This window comes from Macrobrachium nipponense, chromosome 34 (genome assembly GCF_015104395.2).
Source record: "Macrobrachium nipponense isolate FS-2020 chromosome 34, ASM1510439v2, whole genome shotgun sequence".
NCBI classification, from domain to species: domain Eukaryota; kingdom Metazoa; phylum Arthropoda; class Malacostraca; order Decapoda; family Palaemonidae; genus Macrobrachium; species Macrobrachium nipponense.
In genome coordinates this window covers 3,551,696-3,569,195 of record NC_061095.1, presented here as the reverse complement: position 1 = coordinate 3,569,195, position 17,500 = coordinate 3,551,696, and the positions used below count along the sequence as shown (strand labels likewise).

The window sequence follows — 17,500 nt, the reverse complement described above, 5'->3', positions numbered from 1 at the left end:
ATATATATATATATATATATATATATATATATATATATATATATGTAATAATTATATATATATATATATATATAGTATATATATATATATATATATATATATATATATATATATATATATATATATACTACGAAAAATTCCTTACGAATACAACGCAACATATACGCAAACATAAAAAGTTAATAAAAAAAACTATCCAGTAAGATCCAGAAGCGTTCTGGAACTAGCAATCCAGATCTTCCAGGAAACTTAAAATCACCGGATGTTGGGAACTCAGCGATGACGCCTTGTTATTTCAGATACTGAAGTTTTTTTTATTTATTTATTTATTTTTTTTTTACAGAATCGTGAGGAGCCAAAGATTTCTTTTTTTTATATCAGTCAGATCAAATTCCTTGTGATGATTCCTGATTCTAAAGATTGGACAAAGCTAAGGTACTATCTATGATTTAGAGAAACAATTATAATTTCAAGGTTTTATTTCATAATTTGAATTTCGAAAGAAGAAATTTTTTTGTATATTCTTTGGGTAAACTGAAAAAATGGTATATATGTACAAATGAAAACTAGGCTCGGGTCAATAAATCCTTAGTGTCTATGGTACCTATGAATATATGAATATACTTAATATTGACTCGCGTCTGTAAATCTTCAGTAGCAATATCTATAAATATTTAATAGCTATCCATGTCTGTAACTCTTAAGAGTCTGCATTATATAATAAATCATGAATATCTATTCACGTCTGCGATTCCTTAGTATTTATAGTATTTGTACAGCTTTTATATCAATCCACATCTATAAATCCCAAGTATCTATAATATAACTATAGCAACTATTCTATCCTAAGCTTACCTACTTATAAAAAAAAAATTAATGTTGAACTTACAAATTCTCAGAAACATCACCATTTTGCTATCAATTCTCACTATATACAACAAATCACTAAAATCTATATAAGTCTATATAAGTCCGTAACATCTATGATCACCAATTTTACTAAGCTTTACTGCTGATTTGCAAAAATGTCTGTTAAATCTACAAACTGTCAGTACTGTTGCCATTTTGTTAACAATTTTCACTACAGAGTTTTGGGACGTTTTGAATCGAGTTACCATATTCATCATGCACTTCAGTCACACACCTCAGGCACTGATTGAACAGGTGCAATAAATTATAAATCAACTGCAAGGTGTCAATATACAGGCAGAACTGGTACATGTACAGAACTGGTATCATAATACAGACAGAACTGACACATAGTACAGAACTGGTATCAAAATACAGGCAGAGCTGGTACATGTACAGAACTGGTATCAGGCAGAACTGGCACATGTACAGAACTGGTATCATAATATAGGCAGGAATGGTAACATTGTTTTTTTTTTTTTTTTAACAGGAACTGGTTAATCTAAACAGGCAGAACTGACACATATACAGAATTGGTATCAAAATACAGGCAGAACTGGTACATGTACAGAACTGGTATCAGGCAGAACTGGCCCGTATACAGAACTGGTATCATAATATAAGCAGAACTGACACATGTACAGAACTGGTATCAAGATACAGGCAGAACTGACACATGCACAGAACTGGAATCAAATTCCCCAGAGGGGCAAAGAAGACAACAACTCAACTCACCTGAGACCGTTAACGAAGAACTTCTCGGTGATGTAGTCGCGGCAGTTGGAGTTCTCGAAAGCCAGGTAGAACTTGTAGTCCTTGTTGAGCATCTCGAAGCACTTGGCGGAGTTGGACCTCGGGCAGCGCTTGGTGCCGCAGGCCCCGAAGATGTCCACGCCTATATACTTGCCGAGCTCCTTTGCGTACTGCAGGCGGTTGTTCCTGGCACCGCAATTCGACACGAACCAGGCGACCTGCTTGGTCTTGTTGGCGGCATAGTTGACGTCCTGCGGCTTCTGCCGGACGCTCGGGTCGTAGTGGACCCATTTCTCGTAGGGAGCCACGATGTCAGAGTCGTGGCGGTAGGTGGCCGTCCAGTTGAAGACGTTCTTGTTGGTGAAGTGCTGGGTATGCATGGGGCACTCCAGCATGAACATGACCCAAACCTGGCGTGGGTCGCGCTTGTTAGGGGGCATGCTGAAGTGGTCCTTGAACATGACGGCATCCGCCGTCGAGATCTCGGACCGGCTGCCCGTCAGCACGCAAGTGTCCACCGGGCACCTCAGCTTCACGAACTGCCCGCGCCCGGCCCGCAGGCCCCAGGAGTTCATGCCATTGTACATTAGGATCTTCTTGTAGGGCGGAGGAGCGGAGGACCCGTCGGCCGCCGAGGGGTCGGGGTGGTCCTCCAGGCGCGGGGGCGGCGGGGGCGGACGGAACATCAGTTGCTCTACGATGCGGTCGCCGGAGGTCTCCTCGTCGGGCCACAGCCTCTGGGAGCGCAGCCACTGCTCCCCATCGAGGGGTGCGTCGGGGCGGAGCTGGCCCCCGTCCAGGTACCAGGGGCGCACGGCTGGGGGGAGCGTCGTCAGGCTGACGTTGGGCAGGGGCTGGGGGCGTGGGACGGAGGGCAGGACCCTCTGGTAGGTATCGGGCTCTGCTAAGGCTCCGTCCTCGAGGAGGGCGTCTTGAAGGCCTGCGCCGTTAGGCCTTGCGCCGCTCTCGGCTTCCTCCTCTACCACCTCGAGAACCGGGTGGTCCGCATGAGCTCCTCCTCCTCCTGCAGGAGCAGCGGCTGCAGCAGCGGCCTGCTGCTGCCTCCGCAGGGTGATGGGCGAGGATGGGGGGCCATTGAGCCAGGTTCCCCCAGGCTGGTGGACTGACACCAGCAGGAGAGAGAAGGTGGTCGCGGCCGACAAGTAGAGGAGGCCACGACGCAAAGACACTCTGGGCATCCTACTGCCTCCTACCCACCCGCCACCATCAGCTGATCCACCACTAGAAAAGGGGAAACAAAGACAGTCGTTAGTATCTTGGTAAAGACGGCAGACAAAAATAGTATTGATACTTCTACAAATGAAAAGGGAGCAAAATCAGTCACTGTGTCTGGACAAAAGGGAGCAAAAGGGAGCAAAATCAGTCTCTGTATCTGGGGAAAAGGGAACAAAATCAGTCACTGTGTCTGGACAAAAGGGAGCAAAAGGGAGCAAAATCAGTCTCTGTATCTGGGGAAAAAGGAACAAAATCAGTCACTGTGTCTGGACAAAAGGGAGCAAAAAGGAGCAAAATCAGTCACTGTATCTGGGCACAAGGGAGCAAAATCAGTCTCTGTATCTAGGCAAAAGGGAGCAAAAACATTCACTGTATCTGGGCAAAAGGGAGCAAAATCAGTCACTGTATCTGGGCAAAAGGGAGCAAAAACACTCACTGTATCTGGGCAAAAGGGAGCAAAATCAGTCACTGTATCTGGGCAAAAGGGAGCAAAATCAGTCACTGTATCTGGGCAAAAGGGACCAAAAACATTCACTGTATCTGGGCAAAAGGGAGCAAAATCAGTCACTGTATCTGGGCAAAAGGGATAAAAAATAATTGTTAGTATCTTGGCAAAGACAGCTGACAAATACAGTATTGATACTTCTACAGAAACAAACCTTAGCTTTTGTGCAAAAGGGAAGGAAGAGGAAACAAAAACACTAAGTGAGTATCTTCGCAAAAACAGCAAACAAATACGAATCAAATATTAATAATCCTGCAAAACGCAGAATGCAAAAACAAAATAGAGGCAAAGGGAAACAATAAAGATATCAAAATCTTGACAAATGAAAAGCAAAGAAATAAACGGTTCCAATATTAATATTTCTGCAAAATAAAGATGGCACAACAAAAGTATAAGATATATTGGTATCCCTGCAAATGGAAAGAAAACCAATTCTAAAATGTCTGCCCAAAACAAGAAAACAAAATAACTTGTCCTGAAATATATAATTCTTTGCCTGTTGATATTAATTTTTCAACGAATTATTTTGGCTATATTGAATATTTCCTCTCTCTTTCTCTCTCTCTCTCTCTCTCTCTCTCTCTCTCTCTCTCTCTCTCTCTCTCTCTCAGAATCAGTTACTAAAAATCATATTATAGAAATCATAAACCTTGATAGACGTTATGATCATACATCTCTCTCTCTCTCTCTCTCTCTCTCTCTCTCTCTCTCTCTCTCTCTCTCTGACACATTCCATCAGCTCCTGAAGGAATCAATTTCTTGTCTCGGTTGTTCATTCAACCCGAGCTGAGCCTGGATTAAGAAGTTGGTAACCCACACGGCCGAAGTCCCCACCTGTAGGCAATGGCCATCTCGACCATATCAACCGTAGCATCTCTCTCTCTCTCTCTCTCTCTCTCTCTCTCTCTCTCTCTCTCTCTCTCTTCACACTTTTTTTTCGTAAGCTATTGTGCTTTGGATGTCACTGCATCAGAGACTTCTGAAGCCGGGAGAGAGAAAGAGCGTTTTCTGTAGAATCATGCACGGTAACGATACGCGATGTTCTCTCTCTCTCTCTCTCTCTCTCTCTCTCTCTCTCTCACTCTTTCTCTCTCTCTCTCAGAATGAAGCATTACGGGGTGTATGTAATCGTGTCGGTTATTTTTCTAAGACGATTATCTTGAGTATTGCTTATTTCCTCTCTCTCTCTCTCTCTCTCTCTCTCTCTCTCTCTCTCTCCGGGGCAGAAGCAGATTCGGATACAAATGAGAATTGCACCACTATAACACCGGCGACATCTTGAGTCTTTTTTTGTTATCTTTTATTTTTGGTCATTATTCTATATTACTCCGGTTCCATTTGCAGTATATTATTTATATTTATATTCAAAGTTTTATTATTATTTTTTTTAAAGGCACGAGGCGGGCAGGAATCCATATGCCGCGTATCAAATAAGTTTAAATATTCAAAGGGAAAAAGAATCATTTATCAAAATTTCTTTCTGTCGCCATAAATCGTCTTAATTGATTATCATTTTGCCAGCACGGGCTCATGCTTTTTAATGGCATTCACCAGCAGCCATTGGTTCGTTTTCCCAGGTCCTACGTGGAAGGGAATGGGGTAGGGGAATCTACGGTATTTTGGGGGGAGGGGGGCCGAGGGGCAGATCCACCCAGACGTCCTAATTTCTTCATATGTTTCTTCGTCTGGAATTTAGGGTTTGTAGTGTGTGTCCAAAAAAGAGTGTTACGGTAATTGCAATTATTTATATGTATATGTATATATATAGATATATATATATATATATATATATATATTATATATATATATATATATATATATATATATATATATATATATATATATCTATATCTATATCTATATCTATATCCTATATCTATATATAGATAGATATAGATACATATAGAATTATATATACTTATAGATATATAGATAATATTAATCTAGTAGGTTATATGATATCTATCTATTATTATATTATCTATATACTTATATGTATGATATATTATATAAAATTCTAATATCTAATATATCTATATATATAATCTCTGTATGTAAATAAATCTTATATAGTATATATATATTCTTATTATATATCTACCCTATAGATATAATATCTGTATATCTATTATATTATATAATCTATATGTTATCTATATCTATCTATTATATCAGCCTTATAGTCTAGATATAAGATTAATATATATAGATATATATATCTATATATATATATCTATATGTATCTATATATATGATTATAGATATAATTATATATCTATATACTTTATAAGATATAAGATTATATTATAATATTTATGAAATAAAAAAATTAATCTAATATATATAAATATATATACTTAATATACTTAGTCTATGATATATCTATCTATCTAATATCTTCTATATTACTATAAACTTCATTATGATTGTAAATCATATATACTTACTATCGATCATATCTATAATATAGATATACTATAGATAATATATATCATTCCTATATATCTAGATATAAAGTATACTAATATATCTATCTTAAGTCTATATATAGTTATCTTATATATATATTATATATATATGAATATATATCTAATCGCTATCTATACTTACTATCTATATTCTATATAAGCTTATATATATATATTCTGTATTTATATATCTTTATTAATTATATATTAGGTTCTTATATCCTATATTCTCTAATATATTCTTATTATAAAACTAATGTATAATATAATTCTATATATACATTATATCTATATAATCATATATTATACAACCGCACCTTTTTTTTCATTTCTTCATATTCAAAGACACTGGACGTATTCAAATATGTGCGAAAGAAGATTTAAAACAGAGTTTTTATCCATGGAGAAAATCATTGAATGTCCTTGGCATGTTCGCATTTAATATATAAGCATTAAGAATGATAACGCGTGGGAATCTGACCATCTGTATTTTTTTTATGTTAGATAGTCTTATCTTACCAAACTGTTTTGTGGGATTTATGTAATAAATCTCATTTCAAAAATACAATGTAGAAGGGTGACAACAATGAATTCCTCCTTATCAAAACTAGATCTTGGCTTTGGGATTCGGTGACATAAGCATGGGTATTCTTGATGTTTTAACATACATACATATACATACACACATTCCCAAGAAGAAGAATAAAAAGGCAAAAAGATACTAATTGAACACATTGGGTAAACTAGATCCTGTATTACTTTCTGGGATGCAGTGACATAATTATGTGTAGTTTTTATTAAGCATACATACATACTTATATACACATACATACATACATACATGCATACGCATACATACATACATACATACATACATACATACATACATACATACATACATACATACATACATACATACATACCCAAGAAGGATAAAATAAGAAAATATACTAGAACACATTGGGTACACTAGACCCCACTTTACTTTTTGGGATGCAGTGACAAGTATACAGGAACTTCTTGATGCATTAAGCATACATTCATATATATATATACATAAATGCACACACTCATACACACACATCCATATATATACAGAAAGACAAGCAGATGCTAAGACAGGGCTGCTCTCTTGCTCACTACTTGAGGCGAAGCACAATTTCAAAAGCAATGAAAAGAAAAGGTGTAATGGACGTTTCCTGATATCTGCTCGTTGCACAGGCGCACTAAACGTCACGCGTAAATTGCTTATAAAAGCAGCAATGAGAGAGAGAGAGAGAGAGAGAGAGAGAGAGAGAGAGAGAGAGAGAGAGAGAGAGTCCAGTCAATCATCATTCCATTGCAGAAACGTCAGTCTATAATGTCTCCCAATCTACAATATCCTCAATATTTATGTTTGTCATTTTGTAAACCCGTATCCATTCAATGACATTACCCAAATAGGAGAACCTGCATCTATTACCTCTCTCTCTCTCTCTCTCTCTCTCTCTCTCTCTCGCTCTCTCTCTCTCTCTCTCTCTCTCTCTCTCTCTCTCTCTCTTCAGAAGTCATTCTTGAAAGGCATGAGACCTTTCTGGTCACCTTTTAGGCAAGCAATGGCTGGAGTTTGTGTTTGTGTGTAAGAGCGTGTGTGTGTCTTTGTGTACGTATGTGTGATAACCCAGTCAAAATCACTTCTTCTCCGTCGGTTTGAATCAAGGCATTTAAATAGATATGTCCATAAACATCATCTGGGTAAAGGAATGATGATGTTACTCAGAGCTCCCCCACGTCATCTGGGAGTTTAGCAACGACGTTTAGCTCTCTGAGATGATGGGGAGAGCTTCACATCATCTGGGAATCTGTGAGTGGTGTTGAGATGTCGAGAGAGAGAGAGAGAGAGAGAGAGAGAGAGAGAGAGGAGAGAGAGGACACTACTTTCCTTCCGTACTCTCCCATTCTAACAAGTCCAAAATTAAGAACATAAAGGATAAACCTAATATATACAAGACTCAAGACCCTTCCTCAGTTCTCCTTGATTTGGTGTAATTATTCTGGACACGAATTTCTCTCTCTCTCTCTCTCTCTCTCTCTCTCTCTCTCTCTCTCTCTCTCTCTCTCTCACAGACAAAAGATTCTCTCTTTCTCTAAGAGAAAAAATTCTCTATCTCTCTCTTTATAACAGACAAAAGATTTCTCTCTCTCTCTCTTTCTCTAACGGACAAAAGATTCTCTCTTTCTCTAAAAGAAAAAATTCTCTTTCTCTAACAGACAAGAGATTCTCTCTCTTTCTCTTCTCTCTCTCTCTCTAATAGACAAAAGTTTTTTCTCGTTCTCTATAATAGACAAAAAATTTATCTCTCTCTCTCTCTCTCTCTCTCTCTCTCTCTCTCTCTCTTCTCTCTCTCTCTCTCTCTCTCTCAGAATATGAAAAAACTCGAATAAATAATAGACTCTCGAGGACGAAAAATCCCGAGATTAATTGACCCTTTAAACATGAATGTAAACAAAACAAAAAATATGGAAAACGAGAATGAATAATAATGCAAAGAAAACGACGATGTCTGAGGGAGTACTAATTAAAATGAGATGCTTCCAAGATGGCGGGAAGTTTCACTACTAATTTCAGTTACTGAAAAAAAAAAAAAAGCCCAGAGGACTGCTAGGAGGTAGTTGGTCTTCTGTGTTTGTGTGTGTGTACACATACATATATACATACACACATACATATACACATCAAACAGATGTCCAAAAATAACCCATTACCGATTCCACAGAAATAAACAAATGACCTCCTGACCTATGTGAGTTACTCACTGACCTCCGAGATAGCACCAACATGGCAGCCATATTGCCACTCCCAGTTTCCTAGGTAACGGATCTCGTGATCGAAGCCCAGCGCAAGCTCTTTGCTATGCAGTCCCAAAAGGGAGAGGGTAATCCATCAATAGATACAGAGTATGTTTTGAGAATGCAATATGTGATTAATGTCTGTGTGGTAGAGAGTAATAATTTTTCTGCTGTACTTAATCATCTCTCATTATCTATTCATCGTTCTAGGATGAAATGAGGGCAGAATAAAGTACGAGAGAGAGAGAGGAAAAGAATGAGAGAATGACGGACATAAACGCCTGAACATAAATTTCTCTCACACTTCATTCCTGATGCCACCTCTCTCTCACTTCACCTACAAACATTTAAATCTCGTATATAAAACGGATTCGTGACCTCTCTCAGTTACTGGGAGACCTAAAGAGAGCAGCCTTTTCTCTCATAGTTAAGTAGAGAGAGAGAGAGAGAGAGGAGGAGAGAGAGAGAGAACACAAATTCATCCTTCAAGGAATTAAAAATGAAGCTCGAGTTGCTGAGGTAAACATCAAAGTGCTTATTTCCCTGGCAGACAAGTAAACAAGTAAACAAGTGGTATGTGTAGATATATATATATATATATATATATATATATATATATATATATATATATATATATATATATATATATATATAACAAAGAATTGTTATTATTATATTACTTATTATTATTATTATTATTATTAATTTAGTACCCCCAACACAAAACAGGTTGGCAGCTGAAATACCCTCACAGGTAATTGATAACAGCAAGTGCCACTGGGGGGTGCCATACTAGAGGGTAGGGAGACGGTGCCCTGGGAGAGGGGGGGGGGCTGTATCCTTGTAATATGACAGGAGTGGTAGGAGAGAGAGGGGGGGGGGTGTGGGGGAGGGGTTAGGAATGCTAGGATGAGGGAGAAAGGCTCACATGATCTTCCCTGTATGAGTGCGTTATGTGTCCATTCATCTAAGATATCCTTTACGAGAGAGAGAGAGAGAGAGAGAGAGAGAGAGAGAGGGGGGGGGGGGACCGAGGGGTGTGTTAAAGGTGCATTCAAGCTATGGCCAGGGTTGAGGGAATGACTTTCTTAAGAAAATATATTCTCTCTCTCTCTCTCTCTCTCTCTCTCTCTCTCTCTCTCTCTCTCTGATATGTGGAGGTACCTTTAGCTAAAGACTCACTGGTGTTTTTCTGAGAACCATTTTCAATTTTCCCAGGATAAGGAAATCTCTCTCTCTCTCTCTCTCTCTCTCTCTCTCTCTCTCTCTCTCTCTCTCTCTCTCTCTCTAAAAACACGTACATAATTAGCATATTCGTTCGTTATCTTATTCAATTTTTGCTGTTTATACTCTTTATTGGTATTATTTTTTTCACCTAGGCTTACTACTTCAGTTATGAAAATACTTTTATCTCCTCAGTTATCTTTCTTCGTTTTCGGTTTGTTTCTCAAAATTCCTTTTCACTTTCCTCTTCATTTAATATTTTTTATTTAAATATTTTTCATTTTTATTCAACCAGTAAAGATCCATAGTTTTTATTTGATCTTTTTTCTAGTTTTTCCATTTTATGTTTTCGTTTACTTATTATCCCTAAATACCCGAGTTTCTTTACGATTTGTCCCTAAATCATTAAAAGTTTCTTTATTATTTGTCCCTGAATCCTCAAGTTCCTTTACTACTCGTCCCTAAATCTCCAGGTCACTTTAGGGCGACCCTGACCTCTGAATTAATGATGACCCCTCTCTCAAAGGACCTCCCCTAAATAGCCTAACCATCCCCCCTTTTTAGGGGGTACCCAAATCTCTCTTTTGAGGATTGTTGAAAATGTGTATGTATGTATGTATGTATGTATGTATGTGTATATATGAGTGCATATTTTTATGTGCATAAATATGTGTATTATATATATGTATGTATATCTCTCTATTGAGGATTGTTGAATATGTGTATGTATGTATGTGTATGTGTGTATATTTTTCTATGTATATAAAAATGTATATTATATATATGTATGTATATCTCTTTTGAGGATTGTTGAATATGTGTACGTGTGTATGTGTATGTGTATATTTTTTATGTATATAAATATGTATACATACATACACTTTATCTCATCCATTAGAAAGAAGACAGAGCCCACTTAATCACTGACCACACTTTTCTCTCGTAGCTTATCTCCCGGGCACTTAAGAGAGAGAGAGAGAGAGAGAGAGAGAGAGAGAGAGAGAGAAAACGTCTCAGGACTTCCTTCTTCTTCTTCTTCTTCTTCTTCTTCTCTGCTGCAGCAGACCTGGAGTTAACGGTGCCGTATTGATCCTACGGGGGAACAGGGAGCAGGGAACAGCGGACGAGGAGGAGGAGGATCTCTCTCTCTCTCTCTCTCTCTCTCTCTCTCTCTCTCTCATCTTACATCTCACCTCACCTCTACCAATTCGGAATTCTGTAAAAAAAAAAGGGGGGCAGAGCCCCCCATACACACCCCCCCATTCCCAGGCTCCAACATCAAAGTGAAAACATATCCCCTACATGTTTAAACTACAAGGTACCAGGTAGCCCAAGGTAAACACACAGAATGAGGGGTTTGGGGGTTTGAGTAGGGGGGGTTGGGGGGTTTTTCGGGGGTGAAGGGAAGGGGGAGGTTGTTGGTGAGGGGTGGGGGTTTGGGGTTTGAGGGGCCTTGGGGGGTTTTAGCGGGGGTTTGTTGGTGAGGTACTACCTTCTACTCCTGAAGGAATATCTCAGAATATCTCAAAAACCTCCTCAGATTTACAGGTCATACCGAGAGGTTGAGGTAGCTTCTAGGAGGTCTTTGAGTGGGGTTGCGTGTTTAAGGAGGTTAAAGTGATTTGGGGTCGGTTGGCTGAGCTGGTGAGTGAGGTTTGGAACCTCTTACGGAAACACGGAAGCAGCGAAGGAATTCCGGAGCATTGTGCGTCCTTGTGCGTGGCAGACGCGCTAGATACTTCCGGTCGCTATGGCGAAGGGTAGGTATTTGCGTATACCATACCGACGATCGATCGGAGAGAGAGAGAGAGAGAGATAGTTTAATGTAAAGAGCATACCTTCGCCTCTCTCTCTCTCTCTCTCTCTCTCTCTCTCTCTCACACGAAAGCCGATCAAATTAGAATTAGTCCTTTGCATTAGCGCTAAGTGGGAACATTTTAATACCCGCTCTATTGCATTTAGCAGGTGGGGGGGGGCAGAGCCCCCAACTGACACACCCCGTCTATCAGAAACCCACCCACCCACACAATAGACCGCCCACCGCGGGCCCACTTCGATACGACAGCGGTCATCAAGAAGCGTTAGTATATTCTATATTTTTACATATATACCGTGTTATATATATACGTATATATATATATATATATATTATATATATATATATATATATATAGTATATATATATGTGTGTGTGTGTGTGTGTGTGTATGTGTGTGTGTGTATGTGTGTGTGTGTGTTTGTGTACTGTGTAATTACAAAATCCCGTAAAATAAAATAAAAAATAAAATAAAAGAAATCCTAAATCTCTCTCGTCACAAAACTCCATCTCACGACTGACGTCCACTGATTGACAGAGCGCCACGTCCTGGCGACGCCACGATGCGAAGAGACAGAATCCCACTGCGCATGTGCGGGATAATCCCATTAAGGACCAGGGATTCCCGACGGGGATAACTCCCACAATGCCGCAGTGAGACGCACTAGAAATGCCAGCGCGCGCGCGCGTACACTCCATTGACCGATTAACACTATAACAACAATTTCGTAAGGAAGGAAGGGGATTATCGACCAGTTCCCGAAAACAAAGGGAGAGAGAGAGAGAGAGAGAGAGACCATATATTGTAGTATGGACAAAAAGTGTATATTAATACAAACGGCGAAAGAGAGAGAGAGAGAGAGAGAGAGAGAGAGAGAGAGAGAGGTATCAGATCTTGTGGTTTGGTTCGATGAAATTCTAGGCTTTCTGTAATGCCTATAGTGCGCCGCCTCTGATCCTTAGTTAACTCGCTCTCTCTCTCTCTCTCTCTCTCTCTCTCTCTCTCTCTCTCTCTCTCTGCAATTGTTTAATGTGCACACTGTTATGTTCATAATTGAGTGTTTCGGAAACTCACTCTCTCTGCGTTTATACACATATATACGCACATTTCATCCTATATTATGACAGTACGTAACGTCCCTGGGATAGTGACGTTCTCTTCTACTAAAACGGTATGTGTTTACATCTGGACGAAACTAAATCACTTAATCTCTAAAGTAACGGAAAGTAGAGTGACCTTGAAAACGGACATTTAAGTGGGACTTATGCTACTCACGAAGGTTCCATTTACGATTAACTCTTCGTCCAGTCACTTACAGAGACACTATTTCACTCTGTTTGCTGGTTATCCAATGGCAACCAGTTGAACTGGTTAGCAAGGTAGGGCTCAAACCTGGTTAGCTGCAGGGACAACAAGCTAAACTGGTTATTTTCAAAGAGAGTCAAGACATAAACCAGGTTTTATCAAATGACAATAAATCAATCTGGTTATATTCAAAGAGATCAAAGACAGACCTGGTTATATCAGTGACAACAAACCGAATTGGTTATCAAAAAATGAAGGTAAGACCCTAACCTGGTTATATCCACTAACCAGATTCAAACTGGTTATATATTCAGTGGATGTAAAGACACAAAACTGGTTATACAATAACAAACTAAACCGGTTATCTTCAAAGAAAGTAGACACAAAACTGTTTATCTGGTTATATTCAAAGAGAGTAAAGACACAAAACTGGTTAATGACAACAAACTAAACTGGTTACCTTCAAAGAAAGATAAAGACACGAAACTGTTTATCTAGAAGCAGGATATAACCTTTAAACAGTCACAGGACAGACAAAATATTATGCAAAGAGCCGAAGGGTTTTATAGCCCGACGGAACTGGGATATAAAGGTCGCCTGGGTTATAAAGGGCGGTTATCAACAGGAAGGAATATGTAGACCTTCAGTGTTGTTGTAGGAGGGTTATGGGAAAAGTGGTAATGCTCCTCGATTCCTCTTGTGGATTTGAGTGTTGTTTCTCTTAGGTGCGCTGTTTGGGATCATTGATATGGGGTGTGTAATGTGTGTGTGTGTGTGTATGAGAGAGAGAGAAAGAGAGGAGGAAGAGAGAGAGAGAGAGAGAGAGAGAGAGAGAGAGAGAGAGAGATTCCTAAAACCATATACTGTAGCATGGACAAAACACATTATGTTGAGAATATAACACACACAAAATAAACTACCCTTTTAAAGACATCAATAACAACTAAACAAAACAGACCCTCCCCCCACATCCCACCCCTCCAACACCTTCCCCACACCCACACACCCCTTTATAGACACGAAGGTCGATAGCAATCCGTGTCAGCTGGCTGCTACAATATAGTCACTCGACTGAGTAACTCACTGTCTTAGTAACGGTCGACTTATCGAGTGACCGAGTTTCTTGTCAATCTTGAGATTGCTGCTATTATTATTATTATTATTATTATTATTATTATTATTATTGTTATTATTATTATTTACTAATCGAGAATACCTAAACGATGAGACAGGTATTCTGTTTATCATATTTATTATTACCATAATTATTATCATAATCATTACAATTATGAATTATCACCTTCGCCAACAAGGTGTGATCCTTCGTCCAGCTTACTCGGGCGCGTGCTAAAATCTACGGTCGAATAGAACGTTGTTTCACCAACGAAAATTAAAATAAATGCATTGCATTTTATTAGAAATCATTGTTCTGTGCTTTTAACATACACATTTTTTTTTTTACATTTTCATTCTAATAAATGAATCATAAATAGCTTATCCTAAAATTCCTGTATCTTGAAGTTAACGAGAAGCACCTTTTTTTGCAGACTTTTTTAGGCTTTTCCATAGGGCTTTCCTACCCCACCTCCCAAGAGCAAGAACAACAACAACAACAACAACAACAACAAAAACAACAACAACAAAGTATTAGTTTGTAGGCTTACTTCCCGAGTAAGTGAAAATATCATCAACCCTTTCAGCAATGCTTGGCATTTTTATAAAGTTCCGTCGATCCCCAAAAGGTCACTCGTTTAAATTTGGATTTCACCTCTCCTCAATATCCACCTTCAACAAAAAGATAATAAAATAAATAAATAAATAAATTCTGCCAACGCCCTAAAGATGCCATATTCAAATATGAGTTCCACAGAATCTTCTTTGCTTATTTAAAAAATAATCTTTAGATAGTTTTCAATAATTTTATAAAAATTATGGAACTCAAACATCATTGAGAATGAACAAGAACTCCTTATTTCCGTTTCGCAGACTTTTTTTCCAAAAATGAAATATGATATGACAATCTGGAGGACCATTCAAAGACATTAAATAATTCTGTTTATCTAAATTCCCCGAATCTTTCTTGCTAAGAATTTAGTCAAACAGGGTTCTTAGGAATTTGTACAGAAATATAAGGACCTATACCTGTAGAAAACCTGATTAGGTATACGTGTATCCAGGTAAGTTCGACAAAAAGTTCAAGGTCCCTAGAACAGAACTTTGCTAAAGATCTGGTCATAAATAGTCCTCTGGAATTTGTACAGGTATAGAAGGACCTACCTGTAGAAAACCTGTATCCAGGTAAGTACGACAATAAATTCCCTAAACAGAACTTCGTAATGATAATGATACAGATAATGATAATGATATAAATAACGAATATAATAATTAAGGCGAAAACTCAAGGCAGAGTGCAAAGCGATCATACCGCAGAGAGAGAGAGAGAGAGAGAGAGAGAGAGAGAGAGAGAGAGAGAGAGAGAGAGAGATCAGACCTACGATGATCGATACGCTTTGTGAGAGCGACAATGGGAAGCTGAGGAGGAGGGTGAGGGAAAGGAGGGGGAGGGGGTTGGGGGGGGATAGGGGAGGGTGGAGGAGGAGGTTGGAGACATACGGTCTTCCGGTTCCACCTTCCATCAAACCAATTCAAAAAGACAGATTTGGACTCCACCCTCCCCCCCCCCCTCCCCCCTCCCAACACGGCACCAACAATGTTACTAACCCCCCCCCCCCTTCTCTCTCTCTCTCTCTCCTCTCTATCTCTCTCTCCTCTCTCTCTCTCTCTCTCTCTCTCTCTCCTCTCTCTTCTGGCATTTCGGCCACCGGTTCGACATTAAATTGGAACCATATATAGAGTGGGTTGCCATTTGTGTCCTTACACTGCGGTATTTTTAAGAGATTCTCTCTCTCTCTCTCTCTCTCTCTCTCTCTCTCTCTCACACTTAAAAGAGATAAAAATAGGGATATTTCTTGAGCTATACGAAAAAATAATCATTTCCAGTATTGTCTTCTTTTCTGTTGTGGAGGCCTTCGGAAGGGGCAGTCAAGAACATTAAGACAAACCAAGGAATTCATGGAGTTGTACACTCTCTCTCTCTCTCTCTCTCTCTCTCTCTCTCTCTCTCTCTCTCTCTTTTCTAATGGAAGGGGGCAGTCGAGAACACTACGTCAAATCAAGGAATTCTTGGAGTTGTACTCTCTCTCTCTCTCTCTCTCTCTCTCTCTCTCTCTCTCTCTCTCTCTCTCTCTCTCTCATATATTTGTATATATATACATCACTCATTTCAAATCCATTTGAACTTTACTCTCTGGCAAATTGTTCATTCATCCAGTGCTAATTTCGTGGCGCCTTTGAAGTCTAATTCACCAGCAAAGGAATATCGCATATATTTTTTTTTTAACATCAACAACAACAACTTATTAAAAAAAAAAAAGATGGAGATAATTCTGGCACGAATTGTAATGACGTCGACGGTGATTATTGTTATGCCATGAATCTAAAATAACAACGATTGAAAAATTTTAATTAATTGGCCCTTTCTGGCAATAATCTTCAGACTAAACAAGACATTAACTATCAGACTGAAAGACTGGCTCATTCTTTTATCTGCCAAATTTTTCCTGATGGAATAAAGCCAGTCAGTCAGTCACAAGAAGAAGACTGGCGTAGGACGAGAATGATTGGCGTTTTTGGCGTATGTTAAAAAGAGAGTAATATAATAGAGAGTATATTCAGAAGGTAATGCTTACGTCAGCTAATATGGCGGATATGGTTATGTTACGGGACACGAGGATAATTTAACTCTCTTGTGTATATTAGACATTCAATTCGTATGTAAATAGGAATTTAATGTATATAGCAGAGAAATATACATGCATACATTGTATATATATGGAGCAATATATATTTATTTATATATAAACAAATCACAGCCAATTTTCACAGCGGATTTGGAACCCGTCATCATTAACAACTGAAAAAAAAAATGTAGGTCTCGTTCCACACCGCAATTAAGCTGGCGGAAAATCGATATGGCATTCATGTTCCACGGGCGTTTTACGTCTAAAAACCGTTTTGAAGCCTCGCGGAATCTCGCGGAATCTCGTGGAGCACGATCGTAAAAACCCTCTTAAGAGGTCTTTTAAACGAGCGCGAAAAACGCTCATTTTGGGAGCTTAATGACAGACCGTTTAATGCTCCCTATACGAGCAATTGTAGGTTTCATGAACGCGGCCTTAGACCCACTGACCTGAAAAGCGTTCCAGGTGACTGATCACGCAAAGTCTTCGTCTTGAATTGTCATGTTTTAAAGATTATGACATATTTTAAGACGAGGGGGGTGTTGGGGTAGGGGGGTGAGGGAGCGTTCTGTATAGCCTGAAGTTTATATGGCATGTGACGTTAGAAGCAATATGATTTGTAAGTCGTTTATGACATGTAAACATGACACGTTT

The 17,500-nt window shown here is 38.9% G+C and overlaps 1 protein-coding gene across 7 annotated transcripts in view; it reads right to left on the bottom strand.

Moving 5' to 3' along the window:
- The window catches only part of LOC135207851 (glycoprotein 3-alpha-L-fucosyltransferase A-like), a 102,969-nt gene that overhangs the window by 55,221 nt on the left and 30,248 nt on the right, over window positions 1-17,500 (bottom strand). For all 7 annotated transcript variants that reach the window (XM_064239711.1, XM_064239712.1, XM_064239713.1 and 4 more), the window contains one exon: window positions 1,645-2,904. In XM_064239711.1, the coding sequence (XP_064095781.1) occupies window positions 1,645-2,861 (1,217 nt within the window). In that variant the 5' untranslated portion in view covers window positions 2,862-2,904. The remainder of the gene's footprint in view (window positions 1-1,644; window positions 2,905-17,500) is intronic.